We start from the raw sequence: 22,879 nt of genomic DNA, 5'->3' as shown, positions 1-22,879 counted from the left end.
AGGCACCAGCTACACCCTGACCCTCCATTTTAGGCACCCAAGGTTGAAAACTGCAGCCTGGAAAAGGCAATGCCTTGAATAAGTTGGAAGGAAGGGAAATTTAGAGTCCTGTGACTGGCTTTTCCTGCACAGCCAAAGGGTGGCTGCAGCACTGTTTGTAAGGGAAGTTCCCCAAACCCTCACACTCGTGGCTTTCCCAGAAATGGGTTAAAAGAAATCAGCAAAACAAAAAGTAGGACCAAAGACACGTGATTTTATTTATCCTGAGCAATAAAAACATCCTTGCAAAACAGTGCATTCTAGGTCTTTAATTAAACACTGCAGCAAGGAATGGCTATTTTAAGAAGGAAACCACTATTTTTAAGATTTAATATGAAATATTTTGCTGATTGTTATTCTAAAGCTTATTAACATTTCTATATTTTTCTAAAATAACACTAATTTATTTGGTGTTTTAGTTGCCCAAGATTTATTATTTTAGGGAAAAAAGGTGATTTCACCGAGGTTTTCTCCAGCACTGAAAATTACACAACCACTATTTTCAGGCTTTTTTTTTTTTTTTTCACTCCAAAATAGGAAAAAACTCTAAATCAATAAAAACATACATTCTCAGTGTGGAGTGAAGGGAACTTCTAAATATCCCAGTGTAGCCACAGTTCATTTAAATATACCCAGTAGTTTTCATTATATCTAATGAATGGTGAAGGGATGGTCAGACCATTGCTTGGCATCAACTCTTTTCAAAATTGGAGGGTTCTGCAAGTCGTGCACAACCACTTCACCACACTATTTCTAACACTCCCTTTTCCCTTGTGTGGAGGTGTTAAACGTGGAATTAACAGGGACAGATTCAGAAAGAAAACCACTTTGGAACTTTTGCCCGTACTCACCATGTGGAGGAAGCACATCAGGTATTTCAGAACAATGTAATTGTGTTCGGGAATTCCTTGAATGATTTGTTTACATCTGGTGACTCGCAAACAGCTCTCCACACCTGCAACGTCAAAGCCACTCTTTACTCTGGAGCATCGAAACGTTTCCAAGAAATGACAACTTGTTTTTGTCTGCTGGAATTACATCTGTAAAACTGGCCACAAAATTCAGCGCTGCTCATAACCACAGCGACCACAGAGCCAGGGAGGGTTATCCCTTTGAAAGCCTCTATCCTATTTTGTATGATCATGTATCTGGCTCAGACCATCTTCCAGAGTATTTTCTCAATGCAGTGAAATAGCAAAAATAATTTCTTTGCCTTTTCAAAGGCCTTGATTTGAATCTCACTATCACTCCCTGCACTTAATAGAGATGTCTACTTTTTTATGCTCTGATTTCACTCTTGCCGAGACACAGTCCTGCCCAAAATGACCTTTTGGCAATCTACTAGCTTTAAAATCACTGCAGGAAACTCTTCTGCCTTGGCAAAAAATTTATGAGAGGGCCACTTGGGTGGGTGAGAATTTTCTAGAGATGAACCTAAGCAGGTTCATTAACTCATTTCTACAGATGGGCAAACCCAGGAGTGGACCCCAAACTTCCTGCATCATCTAAACAGTCCAGGTGGGAGTTACACTGACACTCGTATTTCAGATGTTCTACCAAGTGACTTTTTTTTAACCCTGGAATACCACAGTATTTTATTTGCTAAATTTACTATATTTATTATATAAAAACATTTATATATTTTATATACTATTTATGCATTTATATAGTTGTTTATATATAAAGATAGTGATCTATTTTCATAAACTATGTAATATCACATATAAATAAACACATATTAAAATATATATAAAATTAAAATATTTGAAATATCACAGGTCATTGTGGTACCGTAAGTTTAATACCAATTTGGAGAAAGGTCTGATGATGGTAATCATACCTAACCTAACCAGCTGATACTATTTCTTCACATCTATTGCATTTCTCTCTCTCTCCCTGGGAGCACAAGGCTGTGTGTGCATGCACAAAATTTCAGCACATTAAGTGCTTTTAAAGCCCTGAATTAAACACATGAAGCTTTATTGTGGTGAACTCGTGGTGACATTTTTTCCTACTGCAAAGCTACCAGCTCCCATAAAACACATTAATCTGAGTCCCAAGAATTTTTTTTGTCAGCCTTCTGCAGAGCATATAATGCAGGAATTGCAGCATTACTGGCTTACAGAAACCTTGCTAGGGGTTTTCATGACCAAAGGTGAAGTTCTTCAACAATAATAAGCTTCAAGGTTCTATTAATTTTTTTAAGTCTGTCACTCAGCTCATTTATTTCACAGCTCCCATCAATAACACTTTAAAAAAGAGTAATTCAGATGAGACCGTAAAGATAAAATGTTCCCCATCATTTCAAAGTGCTGTAAAGCAGAGATACTGTATTTCTGGGTTTGCAGGTTAAGATATTCAATAGACACATCACACACACACGCTTCCAGGAGACAGAATGAGAATCTTCAAGTCATCCCAAGGCAGCTGTCTGTGATCACACCTCTCCAGAGCTGCCTTCTGCACTGTATTCACACAGAATACCTTTGCTGTGGTTTTTGAGAATGCTTTTGCTGCTGGTATTTGAGAACCACAAGCTGCCTGCCTGGCCCTCAAGCCTAAGATCATTTAAAATCAGGGTATCACCACAGCATCAGTAAGAGATGGACATCACACTGCAGGCACACAGGAAAGCCCAAGGAATAATTAGCAGTTCCCTTAAACTCCACTTTTCAAAATATTTGGTCAAAATTGAAAGCACGAGCAAACCACAATAAAACAGAATGGATGTTTAACAGGGGCTTGGCCAAGCAAAGCCTCCTGGTGTCCCTGGGACAATGCACTGCTCTCAGATTATTTTCAGACTTCTTCCCATATTTTACTTAGCTCCATCACAAAGTAATATCACACCCAGAGAGTCGTCACAAGAGTAATTCAGTAAAAGCTATGTAACCCTTTTCCAAATTTTCCCTATTCTTTCCAGTTCTGGGGGACTCTCCTTCATCCCTCCACTTCTGCCACCTGCTTGTGAACAGACCTGTTTTCTGAATGCCCTGAGATATTCATAGTGCAAACAGATGAGTCTTTGATTTGGAAGGTGGTGATCTACAGACTTGCAAACAGCAAAACAGCACAGAACTGTTACAAACATGGAACAATTGAGATTTAACCCCAGCCTGAAGTATTTTAGTGCCCTATCCCAACAGCAGCAGTCATTACAGTGATGATAATCTGCACTTTGCAAAAGCATCAGCCCATGCAGACCAAAGGCACACCAACAGACTGCTGGAAAATGAACTCCATTTGGATAAATTCCTCAAAAAGCAGGTTTTGGAAAAAACATGCACTTGTGGCTGGAAGTCCTGTGGGTTCCCTGCTGTTTTGACTATAACCTGGATGGCAAAACCTCAGTCTACCAGTACCAGGTACTAACTCCCAGGTATTCTGGGATCTCAGGATTTCAAGCTCCATGGATCCCCACCAGGATTAATGCCCTTGCTGGCATTATAAACTCCTAGTCCCTGACAAGGCCATAATTTATAGTTCAGGTGGTGCCATATCTTTAGATACTCAATGCCTTCTTATGGCTTTAGATCCTTTCTTCCCCAATATGTTATCCTATGGAAATAGCTGCAATGAAACGAATCCCCTCCCCACCAAAAAAAACCAAACAAACAAAAAACAAACCACCACCAAAACCCACGACAAAAGAAAAAACCCCAAATCAACCAACCAACCAACCAACCAAAACAAACAAACAAAATCAAAACCACAAACCCCTCAACCAACCAAAACCCCTCCCCCCCAAAAACTCCAAACCAAACAACAAAAAACCCCCAACAAAACAAAACAAAAACAAACCTAAAGAAATTTATAAATGATCAAACTGAATTTTGTTTCCACGACTCTGCTGCTGCACCTGGGTTAGCAAACAAGCAGCAGTGATTATGGATTAGTCAGGTCCAGTCCAACCTGCTGTAGAAATTTCCCTAAACTTGTTTATACTCACTGGTGATTCCAAGGATATGATCGTAACAGTCAAACGTTAGTAATGGCTGGGGGAGCTCCCTCAGGAAAGTCTTCAGGATAACAGCAGGAATATGGATATCATGATAGTCATCAAAATTCACGGATTTGCCTAACAGGAGAAAAAGAAGAAAAAAGGTATTCAGTCATATGCTCTAGTTTTTAACTACTGCTTAAATACTGTTTCACACGGCATTTTGAACAGAAAACCTCTTGCCTTTCTGCTGCTGGTAACCCCTGGTATTTTATTTTTATATTTTTCATAGAGTTTTATTAATCTTGCTGTAAGAGACTCTCTCCATAAAGACATTTCGTAAAATGGTTTCACAGGGAAGTCAATGACTTCCACAATTACTCCACTACATTTCATAAATTCTTAGGTGAAATTTCATTTCTTTGCCATAACCAGAGACACTGTATTTTGTAACTACAGGAAAATAGATGTCTATGAAAAAACAGACCATTTTTGACTCAGACTTATCATTTATTAGCTGCTACAGATTTTGAAGGCTCTGGTGTGACATCAAGAGGTGACTTGCTATTCAGTAACCATTAAGTGCCTGTTGCTATCTCTCAGTTTTCTGCACTAGTGCTCTTATTACTTTATATTACAAATGGTTTTATGATTAATTAATTACAAAAAAGCTGGCATTTCTGCTTCACCAACAAACCCCCCACACTGTTACTGGCAATGGTTGATGAGAGCTTACCCTGATTGTAGAGTTTCTGCACATCTTTAATGGTCTGGATGCTGGCTGACCTTCTGAAGAGGCCCTCTACTTGTAGTCCTGAAAAAATAAATAATCCAGGCCTCATCTGTAAAAGCTGCCTCTCTTTTGTTTTTCTTTTTAGCTTCAACAGAAAACAGAACAGAGGGAGAAGATTTGGGAACAAAGACACTCACTCGCTTCTTGGAAAGAAAATCATTGAGAACAGAAAGGAGGATCAAATCACGTTTCAGCATTGCCTTCAATACTTTCTTTAATGGGTCTCATAGAAATACTTCTACCTCGCCTTAAGCATTTTAGAGTGTCTTGACAACTGTCGTTTTGCTTTAAAAGTAACTTTCAATACCATCTAATGACACAGAAGGAGGTTTAGGATTTACGAACCCACGGTCACTGAGCCCCAAACCACACCTGTAAATCTGCTGTTCTCCTTGCCTCAAACCTTTAACAAGCTGAAGAGGGTGCCTGCAAAGATTCCCCAAGTTCCTTCTTCTGCCAGTGGGTGAGACAAGGCCCCTTAGGCTGTGGAATGTTTTACAGGATCTGTGGTTGGAAGAAATTGCTTGCCATTGGAAGCTGCCATTGGAGCTTAAAGGCACTTCAGGGCAGATCTTTACTCCTTCCACCTCTGGAAGTTGGTGGGACTCAGCATTCTGCCTGTCCATGGTGTTTTGGAATACCTGATCTTAGTCTTGAGGCACTCCTGGATTCTCTATCCTGAATCTCCTGAAGGGTATCTATCTAATGCTGTGGACTAGCTGAAATCTCACTTCAGCTCCAGAAGGACCTTTCTTTATGGGAGTGAGGATGATCAGATCGACCTCTTAATTTGTCCATGCTTCTCTTTCAGCAGACAAATAGCCAGACTGAAGCCAGTGTTTGTGTATTCCAGCTGAAGTACACATGGGTCTGTTTGCATGAGCAAGAATCTTTATGGTGTTCTAGAAAAATTAAGTCATACATTAATGAAGGATAATCAGTCATTCTTGTGAACTCACCCAGGTTGCAGGTGTATTTTCTACACAAAAAAATTAATAATTAAATTTATTTGTGTTAAATTAACACAAAATTCTTTAATGAACCCATCAATTACAGACCAGCACTTAATATTATGTACATGAATTTACAGAATACTAGAAGAGCTGATAATGTACCATTAAAATACATTTTCATAGCCAAGTTTCAGAGACGTCTGCCAAAAACCCAAGCACTTGAAAGTGTTCTACTTGAAAGTGCTCCACAGACTAGATTTAGTCTCAGCTGGAGTTCAGCTGATTACAGCTCCTAGTTACTTCCTAGGAATATGTGGCCTTGCCTGTTAAATCCAGGCTGAACATTAAACCTTTAGCCATGCACTCAATTCTGGAAGGAGGATGACATCTCAGATTGCAACATCCAAGGAGGACGTGTGTGGTTACTAAAGGAACCAAATGGACAATAACCATGATGTATCTGACCCCTTGCTTTATCCTCCATCAGGTTGTGTTTCAGCTGAGTAAAGGTTCAGCAAATAACATCACTGCAGTAAAACTGTTCCGTCAGATTTAGAGTGCAACCTGTCTAAAGACAGTTTGGGAAGTGGCAGCTGTGAACTGCTTGTCAAGGCACTGCCCTCAGCAAACAAGAAATACAATAATTTCCCGAGAATTTGTGGAATTTTACGCTGCCTGTCAGTGGACGAGAGGTTTTCTGTGGAAACGAGTCTTTCAGAAAACAGACATCATAAACGCCTGCAATTTGGTTTGCAGGAATTGGTTTGATAGTTAATGTTTTTATCTGATGTGAATCTCGCTGTAAGGACTACAGTGCAATAAATATCAATTCTTAACATGTTTATGCCTTTATTGGCTAAGCTTTCAAGAGTCTAATTAAAGACATTAATCTGTGGCACAGACAACAGCTGTACTTGTCTGGCCCTGCATCCCATCAATGTTACAGTGGTGGCACATAACATCCAGCTGTTCCTGGATATGTTTTTCGAAGGGGAAAACCAACTTTTATCCTCATCTGCAGAAATCTGGGATACAGGCACCATCCCTGCTTCTCCCAGAATCCATTTATCAGGTCAGCTGAAACTGGATCAATATACAGCAATTTGTCTGATCACAGGTGGCAACGAGCCAACCACCAAAGTAGAATATCCCCGCTCTTTCTGACATTTGTGGGCAACCCAACCAAATGACAGGACACTAATTAAATGTAAGTGCACTTCTTAGGGAAAAGAAAAAGCTGTGTTCTGCTTCCAAAGCAAAAGAACCGCAACAGCAAGACACTTACATGTTTTCTTTGTGTGTGTGTAAAAAATGCATAGACCAGATAATAAGATATTATAGCAATTTTTAAATAGTCAACAGCAATTATGCTCTTCAAGGAGGAAAACAATAAACCTGGGTACAGTGACAGCTCTTTTTGCACCACATTTTTCTGACATCTGTGGGCAAAATTTCTGTTTTCTTATTTCTGTGATGCACATGAACTTCTGTAATGCACATGAGCAAAGGGCACTTTTTTTTTTTTTAGAAGTTTATGTTTCTATTAATTGCTCTCAGTGCTTCCTGTGTTTAAGCTGGGCAGGGGAAGGCTCCTTAAAGGCATGATTTGAATGATGGTCTTTCTCAGGTCACACAACCTGAACAGCATTAGCACACAGTCTCATAATAAGGGATGAGAAGGAAGAAAGGGACCTAAAGCCTCTCGCTGGTTATTCACTGCGATGGATAAGTAAACAGTCAGGAAACACCTTCTCCAATCCTGATTCTTTTCAGACACCTGTTCTTGAAACTACTAGAATTGAGCTAACACAAGGAGCCCACACTAAAATAAAATTAGTCACTTTGTCTTCTTCTTGCAGAGAAAATACGTGTCAGAGCCACCAGAGTTACGGGATGAGGGAGCAAAATTGGCTGAAGGCAATCCTGGGCATTACAGCTCAAAGCACCCATTTTTGCCCTTTCAAGGAATAATTGTGAAATAGTCTATTTAATTTTTGTTAGCAGCGTTCTTTGACCAAATCCTGTTTACAGCATGGCTCCCGTCAGCTGGCTCTGTAAAAAGAATTTTGGGGTTTTTTTTCTGTGTGTGTGCAGGTTGAGCTACTTTGCCATGAATGGTGTGGTAAGACCATAGGGAAGAGCCACCCCGGAGCAGCAGTGCCTGCCAGAACACTGTGAGGGGGTGACAGACACGAGCAGATGTGATAAACACACACCTGCACGTCACTCACCATTCCATCAACGCTGCAGAGCCCCTGCTGAGATCTCAGAATCACAGAATATTCTCAGTTGGAGGAGACCCATGAGGAACATCGAGCCCAACTCATCACTGAATGGCCCATACAGGGATTAATGACTCAGCATAAACTGCTCCCTGTCCCTTCCCCCAAAAATATAGATACATATAGAGATCCACAGGCTTTTGCTACCCTACACTAAACTCTCCAGACCAAAAAGAGTGGAATTTTATCCTAGATATTAGGTGCTATGTGGAAAAACAGTACGTGAGTAGTGAAGGAGCCATCTGTGCTCAATGAAAAGGGATGCTGCGATTGAGAACTTAACTGAGTAATTATTGAAATGTCAGTAATCACAAATGAAAACAGGCAGGCACTTCATTCCACATTGAAATATGATGGCTTTTACTACAGCAGACAAAATTTCACAGTGACACAACTGTGTCACACTCTGCATTAATAAACTGTTGCTAAAAATACTTAACCCCCTTTCTATCCCCTCCCCAATCAGTTGTCCCACGGGAAGGACACAGAAAATCAAAACTGATAAAGATAAATTAAAGCAACACATGCTGTCACATTGCTGCAACTTGTCAGAGAAAGAGAGACGAGAAAATTACATTCTTTTTCTTTCAATCATCCTTGATTTGAGGGTTGCTGGCATCAAAAACCTTTGTTAATTTGTCTGCTTTCAGAAGAGAAATGGCAAAGAGTGAGCATCTGAATTCCTTCTGTCCCAAATTCAGTTTGGAAATGTTTCCTTAGACTGGGGTCCTGCCAAGTCTTAGGAAGTATCCATCCTGATTTAGAAGTGGTTTTCATTCCCATTAATACAACCAATTTAGACATCTTCTTGCAGATCACCTAATTGTAGTAAGATTTTTTAAAAAAAATTAGAACTGATTTATATCTAATAGGAGGGCTGCAGAGTTTCTATCTCTGAAATGCCCCAGGCAGCATTAACTTCTACGCTTGAGGTAAATTTGAGATTTCTTTTTTTTTTTCCCAGCCGGAACACAGCACAGGTTTGAGGAGGAGGTCGCACAGCCCTCCTTTCCCTGGTACTCTGTGCAGTGAATACAGAACAAGTGAGTGTGATGCCTGCAGTTTGCAGAGGTGATTTGCGCTGCAGAAAATGCACAGCAGATCGAGGGCAGAGGGGGAGGGAAGGGAAGGGACACTTCCAGCCCTACTGAACAGCTGAGCAGCAGCAGCAAGGATGGACAGCTGTGCGTCCTCCTCAGAATCCACAGTGCATCGGTGTCCTTGCAGTTTCAAACAGCACAGCCTCCAGCCTCAGAATTTATGAATGAATATTCTCAGTTTACACTTGGCACCTCTGGAAATAATTTATTTACAATGCCTGAGCACCAGAAACTGTGCTTATTACAAGGCTCATTTTTACTTGATGGCACACAAATTGGTCCTGGGATATATCTCATCTCCATGAACCCCAGGTAAAAACATTCCCATGGAAACAAAAGAGCCAAGAACTCGGAAATATTCCTGTGGCCAATGTCAAGCTTTCCCAGTGTTGCATTTTTAAAAGATATTTGATTGATTGCAAGAAGCTGAGGCCAGGAGGCAAAGCTGCAGCAATCCAAATGGATTCAGGATGCATAACCATCCATCTCTACCCATTCTGACTATCACCACCAGGATGTATTCATTCACATTAAAAAATGGAACCAAAACTTCCTCCATCAGCAAGATTTGTTGTGATTCATGGAAGGGATGAGGAGGAAAGATTAATCACTGCTTACCACTGCTTCTGCTATTGAACAGATAAAGGACAGCTTTAGTTGTCATTATAATCATACAATAGGACATTTATTACTTTATCACTGAACTCCTATAGCAGGGTTATTACCATTTCATTTGGAAATCTTAGTCATCACCCAGGACTCTCCTGTGGTACCAGGAGACAACACAGAACAAAAACTTTGTGCTGCAAAGCACTTCCAGTCAACAAAATTGGTGAGGTAAGAGAGAAAGACTGGGCCATGGGGGCTACTGTGAGATAATTTTCCTACAGGGGACAGTTATTTTTTCTGCTTTACAATTCTCTGGTGTGATTCCTTCACTGTGAGTTTATTGTTCCATCACTTCCGAGCTGCTGCTGATGTCACATGAGCTCTTTAGCAATCAGTTCTCTGTGAAATTTTGCTGTAGCACTTTCCTTATATGGCCTCTCTATAGAATGCAAATGTTATCAGATCTTGGAAATTTCAGTGATAATCACAGCAGGTTAGCTTTGGGTTTAATTTTTTTTTTTTTTTTTTAAACATGAACAAGCATGATGTTTATACCTTCGGGGATACTCTCTCAAACATAAAAAACAGTAAAAATAATCCTACCCATATATTAAAAACAAAACCAAACCAGAACAAATGACAGCGTATTAATGTTTGAGACAGGCTTGAGCAACACCCCTGCACTTTGTAACCTGTTTGACATCTTCATGCAAGTCTGAACAGTGCAGTTCATACACGCATTGAATCAAATAAAAAGTCCCTTAAAGGCTGGTGATCTGACCTCCACGTGTTGAGGGGTTTGCAAACAAAATATGAATTTTGCCATGCAGTTTTATCCTCCGTAGAATGGCATTACTTATATCCCTGGCTACTGAAATAGTTGCTCAGAAGTGACAGTCTCAGTTCAGCACCAAATAGATTGTGAGGACACGTGGGGACATATTAACCAGAGAAAGAAAATTACCACCCTGTGGCTAAGCTGGACTTTGGGAAAAGGGCCTGTGAGCAAAACATCAAGATCATTCCCACCAAAGGAATGACACCAGGTTAGAAACACTTATGAATTGTTCTGACAAGACAGTGGATATTTAATTAGGCAATACAATTTCTCAGGGCATACTAGAGATAAGGTGGTAAACACACAGAAAAATCCGATTTAGTGCAATTGCAAGTCAAGCCTTACATTTCTAAATAGAGGGTTGGACAGGTTGAGGGTTTGAGGCTGTGCATAGGAAAAAAGAACCTCCTCTGATTTGCTGGTTACTGTGAAGATCAAGTCACAAATGTTAAACTGTTAAGCTGTTAAACCTCTCTGGCCTGACTAAATCATTGGCTGGGTTCAGGATGATACCACCCCTTTCTTTCTGAAATTAAGAGCACTTCTCTGATTTGGTCCACAAGATGAACCTTGAGGTTTAGTCTGAATGAGCTGATGATTTTCTCAGAAAGAACTCATTTTAAGAAAGTAATTCTTCACTATGAAGGTTAGAAGAAACCCAAATTAGGCATTTTTAAAATTCAGTATTAAAAACATTTTTTCACTCTAAAGTGGAGCCAGAGTGAAAGTGGTGAAATGGCTACATTTTATTCCCTTTTGAAAAAATAGCCTGAAAATTAGAGAAATTAGGAAACTTGGGTATATTGTGTTAATGTTAACAGTGTCTGAGGCATCAGCCATAATAGATCTTGTTTCTAAAATACAAAACAATGTTAATTTGCTTTTGGGGATGAGGCAGTGCTTGCTGCTGCCAGAGCCCCCTCACGAACTGGGTACAAGAAGGGGAGTTTTGGCGTGTTTGGGCAGGTGACAGTGACTCCCCACCAGGAGGAACTTCTGCAGACAGTGTTGTCTGAAACTGAGACACAAAATTTAAACACCAAGGAGGAAGAAGGTGGCCCCAAGCAAACTGTCCAAGGGATTGGGGTCATTAAGTTAAGAAGAAGGGTGGGTGAACCAGGAGTCTTTTGGAGAGATACTCCCAGTTGTCCCACTACGATTTGGGTGATATGGTTTAGTGGTTTAGGGGTTACAGTGGTGGTGCTGAGTTGATGGTTGGACTGGATGACCTTAAAGGTCTCTTCTAACTCTAGTGGTTCTGTGATTCTGTAACTTTAGAGACTGAAAGGTTCCTTAGCCTGGTACTCACTGCTGCAGGCACTGCTGCCTGCTCTGGGTGTCAGCACAGCTCCTGCACCAGAGCTGCTCGAGAGACAGGAGCCCAGACAGTGCAGAGTGGACATCAGAGGGTCTCTGATGTTTCAGGAACTCCTAACCCTGTTGATGAAGCATGATTTTGCAGGAGCTTTTGTGATACCACAGTTTCAGAAGCAGACTTCAGGTAAATAGATGTGAAAATGCAGCAACGGGAAGAAAGTCACCGGGAGTGAAAACCAACCCCACTCCCTGCTAACTCTGCAAGGCTGGAAGCTCTGCCAAAATCAAATGGAACAGGGTAACGACAGTGAGTGTTTGTCACTTCCAGAGGATGAATAGAGGTTTTCACTGTGCTCACAGCCACGTCTGGAGTGCAAAGAACGCTGCCAGTCACCCTCTGGGGCTGTCAGCACAGGGACCGGCACAACTGAGACATTCCAGATTTAGGGAAAGAATTAAAATCGTAGCAGACAGCAGGTACAACAGATACCTGCACACTTACAGTCCTAAGTGCAAAAAAATGCACGTCTGTCACCTACTGCTTAACAGCCCTGGCATGGCAGGTACTTGGCTTGCGAGCATCATCTGGCTGGGAACATCACAGACCACTCTACCTGACAAGGCATCTCCCTTTAGAAATCTGGTTTGTGGAAATCTCTTTATGACAGGGAACACGACAGCTCTGAGCAAACCTGGGCTTGGCTGGGAAATACCAGCATTGACAGGACTTTCCTTCCTGGGGACACAGAAGGACTGAGAGGTGGGGAAAAATCAGAGAGTCCAGTCAGCAAGTGCATGGGCTGGACTGTGCACTGGAGCCACTGACTTCTGCAGAGGCACAAAGCAGGACTTGCTCACAAATCTCATCACATCAGAGTCCGTTCCTCACAAACTGTGACACCAAACAGATGAAATTTTAGCCAAAAAGGGATAAAGTATGAAGAAAACCCAAGGGTGATTCCTGCTTCCAGAGTAACAAACATTTCATCCAGGAGAAATTCTGCAGTGACAAAGTTTGGACAACCCTCCCTTTTTTTTTTTTTTTAACCATAACCATGAGAGATAAAACTTGCTTTTTTCCCCTCTGTGCTGCACATTTGGCTTTGCTGCTTCAGAAAACTGTGGATTCTGGACTTGGATACCATTGAGAGGGAAGAGTATGAGATTGGTGCAACAGATGAGACAAAACACACAGAAATAACACAAGCAAGACATGGAAAAGGTTTTGTTTCAAATTAATGTAAGAATTACTAATTACTGGTCATTAACACACTACAGTGATGGCCATAAACCTCCTATTTCTTTAAAACCTTTAAATAAGTCCAAGAAAGCACCACGTATGCAAAGCCTTCCTCCTATGCACAGGCTAAAGATTAAAATAATTAACATTTTAGTGACTATATTTTCACTCAATTCCTAAGCAATAACAGCTGTGAGAAGTAACAATGTTAGTGCACATTCATCCTCATTTTAGCTCTCTTGACTCCTGTGATTAGTGAGGAAGAGGTATTTGCCTATTAAGATAAGCTAAATATACGTAAGGATGATTGTTTCATAACAATTTAAACCACAAAAAAAAGTCTGCCTTTCATCTGCAGATGGGGGCATGCACTGATACACCACACAAGCTCTAATTATCCACTTAGGATTATAATTACAGGGATTGTCTCAGCCTGCCACTCACTCGCCTTCAAGACTCTTTAGTGCTGAACTGTTTACACCCCCTGTATTCAGCCACAATACTGGATACCAGCTACACCTGCAAAGCTTTCATCATTAGCACCAGTGTGGAAACAGCACACCCAAACAGCTTTATGGGTTTGTGTGGAAATCCCGAGTTTGGACCACGGGCACTTCAATAAAGTCTGTGAGGGGCTCTCCACCTACTGCAGATCAGTCGATACCTTGAATAGCAGAACTGGCCCCACTCCAGCCTTGGCTGCTGCAGGTATTTTGAAGATAAATCAGCAATTTCTGGAGGTACTGAGGGCAAGACACAATGTCTGTCTATTCTGTCCTCAATTAAATACACATTTTCTTGTACTGATGTAAACAAAGCCAGGATTTCCCTTCAAAAGAAGCAATAAAGCTGAGAAAAACTGATTTTTCTTGCCTGCCCCCTTTTGTCTTCACAAATGTGAAGCCTGTTCAGTACAGGTTTTTCAGAGGTTTGTAATTTCTCACTTCGAGTTCAAATAAGCTCAAACTTGGAGCAAACCCTGGTGGCAATAGTTAAAGTCAACAGAGATCCTCACGTACTCTTTGAGCACTGAAAGCAAAATTTACTTAGTTCAGGAGGACAGATGAAGGATGAAAATCAAGAATTAGGAATACCACGGGATACAGGTTTCTGTATTTTTCTACAGAAGAATACAACTCAAAATTTATATTTTATATAATTTGTGTGCTGTCAATACAAACAGCTCTTTAAATGAGGAAAATTTCAGATAAAACTCATCAAACAGCAATATAGGGATCTGAGCCTCGGTTTTGTCTTAAAAACAATGCTGATGCTCAAAATTCATTCAAACATTAACCAAACTTAATGGCATATTAAATGCCAGTGATGTTTCCCTTTTGATTTTTCTTCACTTGACACACCTATTAAAAATTCACACCCTTCTTTCAGGGATCTTAGGAATCATTCCCAGTTCTAGCCCTGTGTAGTGTTGTGCCAGTTATGCTCTGTTTCTGCTCTGTCAACCCTAAGAAAAGCTCAGTGGTACAGCCAAAATCCATCCTCTCTTTGCCCTGTACCTGAAGGTGATAGAGGGAACTCAGATTTGGATGCTTCCATTTTAAATAAGGGTATTTTTGTAATCTATATCTCTATATAACGTAACTACAGATATGAAATGCAGCCAAAGGCTCTGTAAATGTCAGCAACAATATTTTTTCTAAGTGAGTTTTTAGGGCTACTGGTTCTAGAAAAATAGAACTCACTGGGTTTTTTGGACATTCTACTTAACCCCAATACTATTATATGGGTTTGCCATGTATATTTCAAGACATCTGCTCAGATTTGCTATTCCCTAAATTATCTTAAGGATTATTATAAATAATATTTTATTTATATAAATAAATAATATATTTGTATTATTTTATATGTATTATATACTACATAATAAAATGAATAAATAAAATAAATAAAATAAATCATGAAAGTATTTTGGTTTTATTTGGTTTCGGTTTTGTTTTCTTATTTGTTGTTTCTTTTTTGTTGTTGTTGGTTGGTTGGTTTTTTACTCTATGTTTTTTTCAGAGTGAGACAGCAATCTGATAATAATTATTTCCTATCCATCAAAGCTCTCAAGACAGTGCTCAATTACCAGTCAACTTTTCAGGATATAAACATATCCTATGTAGTTGGAATTGTTGCTGAACCAGACACTGAGTGTTATATACTTTCACACTACTGTCCGTGCTCTGAAAGACAGAACTCACCTTTAGTTTTGACACAGAACTCACCTTTACTTTTCAGGTAGGATATGGTTTCCTTCATTACTGGGGGGATTAGTTCACCTTTGTTTTTGTCCTTGATACTGTCAGGGGAAAAAAAAATAAAGAAAAAAAAGAAAAAGTAAGAGCCTTTAAGTGGCATTTACAGACAAAGAGTCAAAAGTAAGACATAAGACAGAACAGCCCAAGCAAAAAACAGAGAGAAATCTGAGAGCATACATTAAAGTTAAGGAGCCTGTACCCAAGACAAAAGTCCTTCACTACTAACTTTATCCCTTCTGGAGATTGGATTTGATTGGATGCTGTTGGTGGAATGGGGTTTCAAGGCAGCTTAAAGGCAGAGGAGCAAGGAGTTTGCAGCAAATGCTTCCCAGTAAGTCCTGATCAAGGGATGCTGCAAGTTTAGGAGCCTTTTATCATGCAGATTTTTCTTTGTCATTTAGCTCTTTTTTTAAGCCCCAGTGTATGTATAATTAAAAGGATATTGTACTATTTATTTTGAAGGCAAAGCGGGGCAGTGAGATTATTAACGCCTTGAATGATTTCCATGAAATGAGATTTCTTTCTCTTTCGTGAGTGAACAGTTGAGGCAAAAAAATTGAACATGGCATTTTCTTGATCTAGACAGCACAGAAAATTCTGCAGTTATCTTCCTCATTTTAAAAAAAAAAGTCTTTGGCAACCTAGAAGTATAACAAGAGTATCTCCTGAGCATTATGCTACACTTTATAGTAATCAGCAACAACATAAAGGACCAGTCGTAGATTTTAAAGTAGCCTTAGTACATATTTATGTAGACAATGTTAAATGTAAAAAGTCTGCTGCAAAAACATAGAACAAGTGACTGTATGGCCCACTAATAACTTAGTCTTGCTAATAAACCAGAGAAGGGGGGAAGTTCCAGGGGTTCTTTGCATAGCATGCAAAGTTGAAATCCCCTGTGAAATTATGTCTCCCAGTAAGAGATTAAATAAGAAAAAGGGCTGGGAGGTGGGGTCACTACTGGGGTCAGTGTTTGGGATACCAGGAAGAACCTGCAGCAAATCAAGGTAAGTGGAAACAAACCTCACATTAATTTTAGCTTTTCTAATAGGGGAGTTTTAATACTCTCCTTGTGTGTCAAATAATTTTATTTCATGTATTCATATCAGGACCCTAAACATTTAGGGCAGCTTTTATTAAAATTAGTCAAAAGCCTAATTAACTGAAATGGGAACATCATCAAGACTTTAATGTGCTTAGGAGCTGTTACATCTTTATTATTGACAATTTAGGCTCATGGAACCCATTCTCAGCCTCTCTGAAGTTGCACTGATTGTGTTTGCTTTCTTACAGCTGCTCACTCCAGAGGCACTGAATAGCAACACAGCAGCTTTTTATAAACATTCTCTAATTATTATTGTTACCCATAAATGTGTTTCCCATTTCAGTGTATAAATAGCAAACTGATTATTTACAGCACTGGCTCCCTCTGAGCACTAGTTTATCTGTCAGAGAGGTGAGACAAGCAACTGGCCTATAATTTGTAATAATAAAACCTACACGTAACTTTTCTTTTTCTTCTAGGAAAAAAAAGGTGCTGGTTTTGCACTTCCAACATTTTGTACAGAATTCCCTTTAAGGCAAGGTTCTGTTCCTGGTGCAATGAAGGAGGTTCTCAAGATAAATGGTATTCTAAAGTGGAGTAGGATATGCACTGACAGTCACGTGCAAAGGTTTGTTCTGTTTCTGCAGCTCTAGGGCGAGCTGGGGGTGTGTTTTTTGCAGAGTATGTTGGACACAGAGTATGTTTCTGTCACCTGAGGTGACAGAAAAAACTGCAGGGACGTTAGTGCAGGTATTGTAAACCAGACCAGTTCAGAGGTCAATGAAACTACACCTCCAGCCTCTCTCTGTGGATCCTGTCAGGCAGTCTGTTTGTCTGCTGCCTTGGCCAGGATGGTGAGATGAGCAGCTCTGCCTTGTGATGGACAACACTGGGGGTCGGGTGCTGCTGTGGGAGATTTGAAATGAGAGACATCTTACTCTCATCATCTTTCTGCTGAAGTGAGGAGCAGAGCAGAGTATTTCAGTGCATTGTACAGCTGCTGTAACTGATTCACGGATCTCCATCCTATTGCAGCAACGTCAGATCCAAGAGGTCTGTTCTGGCACACAGAGAATGAGTTCTGCTCACTACAGGATCCATGATTAGTTACTGCAGCACGTTACACACCCAGTGACTCATTGCAGGCAGCAGACAGTTGCCACACAAGGCCTTCACACAATGTTCTCAAGTGTCATTAAGTATTCTTGGCTGATAATCTTTATCTCTCTTTGCTTTCCCTCTCCCTTTCATTTTTTCCCTGCTGAGACATGCAGAGGTTTGCTTTAGAATGAATCCTTCCTCCCTGGGCACACATGCCCAGCATGCACAGGCAGAAGGATCATGGCCCAAAGGAAGGCACCCTGAAATGTTTATGATAACCACTCAACAAGCAGCAGCTGGACAGCTGTGGCAATTTTGTACATTTTCTCTGCCCCCTCTTCCCGTCTGTGGCACAGGTGGAACGTCATTTTGTCATTACAGTCCACAGAGATGACGAGAGGAAATTAACAAAAACAATTCATTCCTCAAGATGAAAGTTGATACCTTATGCTTTGGTTCAGATTTTAGAAGCTCCCAATGCATTCCATTCCCATCCCACCACTAATTTTACCTTTCTTCACAAACAGTCTAAATTCACTCCTCAATTTCCGATTTGGAACTTGCAGGGGATTTGTTTATTTGTAATAACACCAAGTGGTGATGAGTGAATCTAGACAAGGGTGGGCAAACAGGAGGAACTGATATTCCCCTGTACATCCATTTTGGGTACTCAAGTGCTGTGAATTGGACCCACACACAGAGAGCATCTGTTTGTCAGTGCCTCCACCCCCAGCGCTGGAACTCTCTGGAACAAAAATGATAGTAAGGCCTTGCTTGGTGTTTCCCCATCCCCAGATAAGCCCCTTCTGAAGTAGTCACCCTTTTTATACTTCAGGAAAGCCAAGGCAAGCAGTGAGTACACAATTTACTGATGGTAACACAGCTGGAGAGGGGCAGGGCAAGGAAGGGCAGCCACCACACCCTCACCATGTGCAGCCCAGGAAAATACCCTGTTTACTTGCTTGGGCACAGCCAGAGAAATAAAGTAGGACTAGCAGATGGTAGGAGTGACACACAATATGCTGTCTGGTGGCCAAAGCCTGTCCTGGTGCCTGAAAACAGTCCTGACTTTACTAATGTGGTGGCATAAAACACTGTCCTTCCTAATGACCCAGTGGAGCCCACCTAAAAGGTAGTCTCTGGCTTAGGGAGGTGACTTAGCCATGTTTCAAGTGTTAGGCTGAAATCTAAAGGGGTACTGTAAAAGCTCATGTTGTAGTAACTCTCACACATTACATACTGATTGTACTAATTCCAGGCCTTCCAGAAAGCACTAAGGCTTAAAATTCAAGCAGAGGGAACTTATGTCTCATTTACAGCTGAATCATTAGAACCAGAAAAGTAGACTGGGGGTGGGAGGAGATTTGACAAAAGTCCATGTATCAGACAGAGTAAATTGCCTTTGCTGAATGTGAACAACAGTCTTCAGCTGTTTTTTGAGGAGGATGCCACAGAAAGATGACGGAAATGACTGTGGGTAGGCAGCTAGAAGGTTTTGTGGGCTTTTCTTGCCTATTGTTTTTTACCAAAATTGAATCTTGCAAGTACTATTGCCATCCCATTCCTCGTGTAAAGTAAATAATTTTTTATACCACATACAGTGCTGTAATCTACGCAAACAGCTGTCAGGGCATTTCTGGGAGAGAATGATTTTATTCCTTCCATCAAACTCTGATCAGAACAATCTGCGAGCAACAAAACAACAATGTATAAAGGCTCAAGCATCCATCTGAGCTTTATGCAGCCATTGTGGAGCCTGAAGCTTTGTTTTGGCTTTGCTATCCATCATCTAAATATCTCCAAAACACTTCCATGCTGCCAGCATCCACCAGCAGCAACATATTAGCTCAGGGCTCTGGCATGTATGGCAAAACGTTCCCCACTGGGAAAAAAGTTGTGTAGTGACTACTACTAAGAAAATGGAAACCTGAAGATCAGGCAGATCACTGGGACTGTGAGACCTGTCCTGGATTCGTAAAATGTACTGTCTGTCCTCATAGTTTTGTGGCTTTTCAGAGAGAATGAGGAACTAAACATATAACGAACAACTTATTTGCAGGCAGTGTGTCTGGTGAACCTGCACATTACAAAGCTGTAGGGTACAAAAATCTCATATTTTTTGAAATCTCCCGGCTTACTATTGCAGGCTGACTCCAAATTGCTGGGTAGGTAGAGGTGGCCGTGGTGGAGGAATCTTAACCACAGGTGGCAGTTTTCCCTTCTGTTTCCTCCGAAGATTTTCATCATGTCTGCAAAAAAAAAATTAAGGTTTCATTATTTTTCTGTGTACCACGAAAGACAGACTGTGTATATGAACAGCTGTAAGTGTTGCTCATGATGCTGATCTCCTGACAATAGTGTATATTCTGCAGGTCTTACAGAACTTGCATTTAATTTCAGCATGAGGAAATTTTTAAGTAGTATTTGAGGCAGAATACTTAAGCACGACATAGAAGAGCTCTTTTGCTTCAGTCAGAGGAGCATAGCAATCAGTATGTCCAAAAAATAGGCATAGACCATAATTTAAGAGCAAAATTCAAACCTATTTGCTACTCAAAACACAGCTCTATTTTCTTTGGCAACCATGCAATCCAGTTTATAACCTTAGAGCTGTAAGGTGTTTTCTGTTATTCCATATTTACACAAAAGATGTGTAAAAACCCACCAGGCATCAGTAAGAGTCGTAATCAAAGCTTCCAGTTCCTTTCATTCAGCAGTGACATAAAATCACTTCCTGTCAGCACATCAAAGCATTTCCATGTACAGCACCGTGTTGGGAAGATGTTATTGACACCAGTACTGGCACTTGACAAGCACAGCTCTCTGCATTTCTTTCCTTTTTCTCTCCCACCCTCCACTCCAATAATGCTCCCTAACTCACAAGATATAAAAATAGTGGAACCACCGACAACAGATACGTCCATGAAGTTTAAAATCAAGCAACACTTTGCTGGCTGGGAACGCTCTTAATGAAAGGAAGTCACTTAATCTGCTTCAATGTGCAAGGAAAGAGGTCAGGATTACAGCTCTGCCCAAGGAAATGACATGATACTCATAAGCAGTAACAACATGTGGGTTGGTTTTGCTTACACTCACACAGAAGTTGCAATTATATTAAGGAAATGCTCCACAACTGAGATATTCCAGACCTGTAGAAAACCTGATGCACTTCAGAACGTGTTTGATGCCAATGCAGCTTTCAGAATTTACCCAACCAAGCACAAACAGGTAAATTAGACTTTTAATCACTGATAAAAATAGGTTCTGCTCAGAATACACTGAGCAGGATGCACCTCTACCTGAGGAAAAGTGAGGCAATGTGGATTAAATTTGCCACGTACCGGATGACTTCCTGAGGGATATTTAGCTGGTCGTATTTGAGATGTTCTGCCAGGTCACTTAAATAGTTCAAGTAGGTGACCTTCTTCCCAAACTTATGGCTAAAGAAAGAAAAAAAAAAATTTTTGAGAAAAAAATCACATAGTAGTGTAAAAATCAGCATGGGAGGAACATTTACAAAGGGTTTAGTTTCTATTACAAAAATGTAAGTGCTGATGCAACTCAAAATTAGACTGTAATTGAAGCAGCAGGAGACGTAAGATGTGTTTCATTTCATATGATCAAACATATACAGTGCATGCCTGAGAGTCTGATTTGAATAAAAATAACTGCCTTCCATCTGAATGTTTTGTGATTTGCATAGATATGAAAAACATCGCTTTAAAAGCCACTGAAAACCAGGTTTCACACAACATCAGAAATCTCTCTAAAAGCATTGTTAGCTTTGGAGAAAATGTTACACAGGCAGCAGAACAACATGTTTGTATTGTTCAGGTATTCCATCCTAAAGACAAAACAGGGGCTGTAGAAAATAAACTATAAATCACTCAAGCAACAGGCAATACTTTTCAAAGCACTGATAGTGCTGGTGCACCAGCTTTATCCATTTCGAAAGGGCTGGATAACTTCTAGGAAACACCATGAATGACAAGGTTTTTCTCTGACCTGTACAAAACAGACTTCCAGATTTGAAATATCACTAGTTAGGTCTTGAGTCAGAGCCAGAATACAGGACTGTGCAGGCTGAGGTGTTCAGACAGGGGTCAGTGACACGTTTATACACACGGTCTGAAAGAATGCAATACTTTTCCACGACACCAAGCATCTGTACTGTAATGAAGTGCCAAGAAAAACGGCAGGTGTTGATGACAAAAAGTGCACTTTGCTGCACCTTACTCCCAGAGTAAAATTGGAGAAAAACGCTGGTGTGACTGAGTTTAAACCCTGGATTGTCCAATCCACATACACACGCTCCCTCTAGTGGGAGGTGGCACAAACATCAGCCACTTCATTCAATTTTAGATTAAAACTGAAAAGAGCTAAATTTTGCTAAAAGTAAAGCAGTTTTGGGACACTGAAGAGTATCAGTCTGTGAACGCACAGCTTCAGTGCTCTCCAGAGTGTCTTTGATCCAAAACAGCCTGGACTCCCAACATCTTACCCAAGCCGTGGGCTAGCACAAAACTTTGTATTTAATCACCTCTGGTAATGCAGGACAGGTCACAGAACCCCGAATTTGTAATCAGGAATTAGTGCTGTTCCTTAAAAATGCCACATCAACACCACCAACTAAAGTGCATTATTTTGATAGCAGGTGAGTGGTTTCTGTGAGCTCACACATAGGAATGTGGTCTTCTTACTGTTGTTTTGCCATTTGGGGAAAATACACTTGACTTAACACTTAACCTTCTTGCTGGTTTCTTTTGGGCCTGGAAAGAAGATCAGTCAACCTCAGGAGCTTGAAAAGTCTCATGTATTTAAATTTTCTTAAATCCTTTCAAATAAAAGAATGCTAAAATACTTACTACATTTGTCCTTCACTCTCATAATTCTGTTATTTGTCCAGTTGTTAGCAAACACATTAAAATATCATGTAAAAGTACTTAGGCCATGTGCTAACAGGTACCAAACACACTAACAGACCCCTGAAAAATAAATACATACTTCTTCATAATTAAATTTATTTTACATCTGCTATTTTTATTGGCAACACTATCTACAAATGAGTCTGGGCTTTAATTCAGCCCAAGGTAGGAAACAGAAGGTGTAGAGGGTTTTTCTCCCTTGCTTTTGTGGGCTGGATTAATATTGACACTTAAATTAAAAGCATGATTCATCTTAGCCAAGGTAAGATTAATCTAAACTGGAAGGGAAAGGTACTGTGAACAAATTTGAAATTGTACTGTTCTAGTAAATTAACAATGTTAATAAGTATTAGCCTTCAACGAGAGTATAATTTAGGGAGACTGTACATGGGCCCTTTCAGCAAAATGTATGTGGACATTCAGCTATTAAGACATT

The 22,879-nt window shown here is 40.3% G+C and overlaps 1 protein-coding gene across 1 annotated transcript in view; it reads right to left on the bottom strand.

Annotated features, from left to right (window-relative positions):
* The window catches only part of ARHGAP8 (Rho GTPase activating protein 8), a 59,834-nt gene that overhangs the window by 5,778 nt on the left and 31,177 nt on the right, over window positions 1-22,879 (bottom strand). The window contains exons 7-12 of the mRNA XM_027897727.1: window positions 20,860-20,958; window positions 19,657-19,767; window positions 15,340-15,413; window positions 4,716-4,793; window positions 3,989-4,117; window positions 891-994 (exon numbers count right to left, since the gene is read on the bottom strand). Of these exons, the coding sequence (XP_027753528.1) occupies window positions 891-994; window positions 3,989-4,117; window positions 4,716-4,793; window positions 15,340-15,413; window positions 19,657-19,767; window positions 20,860-20,958 (595 nt within the window). The remainder of the gene's footprint in view (window positions 1-890; window positions 995-3,988; window positions 4,118-4,715; window positions 4,794-15,339; window positions 15,414-19,656; window positions 19,768-20,859; window positions 20,959-22,879) is intronic.

The sequence above is a fragment of the Empidonax traillii genome, unplaced genomic scaffold (genome assembly GCF_003031625.1).
Source record: "Empidonax traillii isolate 1590-97213 ecotype Southwest subspecies unplaced genomic scaffold, ASM303162v1 scaffold557:size1000685, whole genome shotgun sequence".
Classification (NCBI taxonomy): Eukaryota; Metazoa; Chordata; class Aves; order Passeriformes; family Tyrannidae; genus Empidonax; species Empidonax traillii.
The sequence above is the reverse complement of the archived record's forward strand: the minus strand, read 5'-3'. Positions and strand labels throughout refer to the sequence as shown.